Source organism: Etheostoma cragini, chromosome 7 (genome assembly GCF_013103735.1).
Source record: "Etheostoma cragini isolate CJK2018 chromosome 7, CSU_Ecrag_1.0, whole genome shotgun sequence".
In the NCBI taxonomy this organism is placed as follows: Eukaryota; Metazoa; Chordata; class Actinopteri; order Perciformes; family Percidae; genus Etheostoma; species Etheostoma cragini.
Window position 1 is genome coordinate 27,421,134 of NC_048413.1, and position 2,654 is coordinate 27,423,787.

A 2,654-nucleotide genomic window follows, 5' to 3' on the forward strand; every position below is an offset into this window, starting at 1 on the left:
CATCACTAACAGGGACGTTGTAGAGCGTCCTCTGGTGGACAGACTATGCAACGCCAATATAGACTTAGCAGGATATGATGTTGAAGTTGCGTTGCAGCAGTCGATGTGTCATGTGACCAAAGCATTGACTAGAGTAGATTCTGATTGGCCTTCTCCCTCGCCTCATTCAGGTGCGTTGCCATGACTACGTGGAGCTGCTGGCAGAGGTCCACCTGCTGCCCGACTTCCTGTCCGAGCACCCGAGGGTCCGCCTCCTGGTAATCGACAGCGTGGCGTTCCCGTTCCGGCTGCACTTTGACGATCTGTCGCAGAGGACGCGCCTCCTCAACGGGCTCGCCCAGCAGCTCATCTCCATGGCGACCGGTCACGGCATCGCCGTGGCAATGACCAACCAAATGACCACCCGGCTAAGCGGCGGCCAATCGCAGCTGGTCCCCGCCCTCGGGGAGAGCTGGGGCCACGCCCCCACCATCCGGCTCCTCCTACACTGGGCGGGATCACGCCGCATGGCGGCCATCTTTAAGTCTCCAGATCACAGGGGCGCCACCGTCCAATACCAGATCACCTCCGAGGGATTCAGAGACGTCGTCCAATCGGAGCAGCCCCCGAGCAAACGACCCCGGACTCAAACCGTCGAGTCAGCTGCCAGCCAGAGGGACGCTAGCTGCTGATTGGTCAGAGGCCGAGGAGTTCCCCTGATGAACAGGGGTACGCTGTCACTACCTGATGTGAGTCGGGTGCAGATTTGAGTCACGCATGCGTCACTTTGCGACATGTAGTATACAAGATGCTAACGAGATGCTAACGAGAGACTTCTGTAACGTCAACACAGTAAAAATGGACCTACTTAACCAAGTTGGTTCACTGCTAGCTTAGCTACAAGCTAGCATCAATCACAACAAAGTCTGTCAGGTGAATGGTGTTTTAAGCTAACGTTAGCATCAAACAATCATAGCTAGCTACAATGTTTCTGAAATGATTTCCATCTTCTGTTATTGTTTGTATGTTTGTTATTGTTCGTAAGGACAAAAAAACTTTATTGTTTCATGGATTTCACAAATTTCAGTGTGACAGTTATGTCGTAAACCGTTTAAATCTGAGCATGAGACTCACATCAGGGAGCGACACCGTTACAAATCTCACAACGATGTGGACTGATTATCAAGCGCCACGTTTCGCCAAAACTGAGTGAAACTGACCTTGCTGAGTTTTCTGGTTTGGGGAGGGGGGGGGGGGGTTGGGTGTCTCAGAGGCGTCACCCAATCAGCAGTTTGTATGTACACTCAGGGTTCATGCACCACCATTTTGGTTTAACCCTTGGGTTGTCTTCCTGTCAAAATTTAAAATCAACACTTTTGTTGACTCTTTTTATCGGTTTTGTAACTTTTTCTTACGTTATTGTCCCTTTTTTCAGCACTTTTGACTCATTTTGTTCAATGTTTGTCACTTTTTTGACTTATTAACTTTAGTTTTACAGTTATTTTTGGAATTTGTGGTCAATAAACCTCATTTATAGTATATTACACCTAATGTTTCAGTTAGAAAAGCAGAAATTAGGAATTATTGAGACTAAAATTAAAGGAATGGATGTTGATGATAATCACAGACTGGAATATGTCAACTTTCACTCAATACTATTTCAAAAACACTTCCATTTGTTTTACAATGCTTTAAAACTGAATAAGACGCCCCAAAATTAATGAAAGTAGAGATGTGTACTTGGCAAAGAGCGTTGGGTGGAATCAATCATTTGAGAAAGCTAATTATTTTGAGATATTAACTCATTTTGTGATGCTAATATATAATTATATATTTTGAGAAAATGTCTCAGTAAAAAAAAAAAAATTCTATCACATTGGCAGAAACGGGCTTCCAGGAAATAGACGATCCCAAAGCACAACAACACGTGTTTCTATAATGTTAGTAAAATTAAATTATTAAAAGAATATATAGTACCGGACGGGGGGGGGCACGGTCATCTGTGACGTCACTCCCGGTGCGGCGAGTGTCTCAGTCGGTCAGGACCGACGCACCGGAGGAGCTGAGCGGAACGGCAACATGGCTGCGGATTACTGGGAGCCACAAGGACCCGAGACCCTGTCAGACTGAACCGAGCCGAGGACAACCCGGGACCGACCGGGACAAACCCTCCCGGTGAGTGAACACACACACACACACACACGGGCCGAGCGTCGTGTGTTACCGGGGGAACCGTTTTATTACAAACCGGCCGAGCTGTTGACGGCGCGGCGGCTTCGGAGCTAAACCCGCTCCGCCTCCGCGGCTATTTATAACGAGCTGATGACATTTACTGCAGGACATAGACGGGTCCCGTCCACCCAATACCTATACACAGATTCATGTACACCGTGAAGACACGGACTAGACGGGTCCCGTCCTCCCGATACTGACATGAAAACACGCAGAACGTAGACTGCATCACAGAGAAGAACACACATGCTAGCTGCTAGCTGAGGAAAGGTAGTTAGCTTTAATTATTTATGTTCAGGGAAATCAGTGGGGGTCTAACTGGTGTTCTGTTACGTCACAACAGGCGTTGACATGATACCAACGTTACAGGTAGAAAACCAGAAAATCAGTCAACCAGGTGTTAGCTGTCAGGTAGATAACCTGTCAGTCAGTTAGCATGTTAG

The 2,654-nt window shown here is 47.4% G+C and overlaps 1 protein-coding gene across 1 annotated transcript in view; it reads right to left on the bottom strand.

Moving 5' to 3' along the window:
* Positions 1-2,010: 2,010 nt before the first annotated feature.
* The window catches only part of LOC117948300 (cyclin-dependent kinase 16-like), a 3,138-nt gene continuing 2,494 nt past the window's right edge, over positions 2,011-2,654 (bottom strand). Inside the window, exon 5 of the mRNA XM_034877887.1 lies at positions 2,011-2,072. Within this exon, the coding sequence (XP_034733778.1) occupies positions 2,011-2,072 (62 nt within the window). The remainder of the gene's footprint in view (positions 2,073-2,654) is intronic.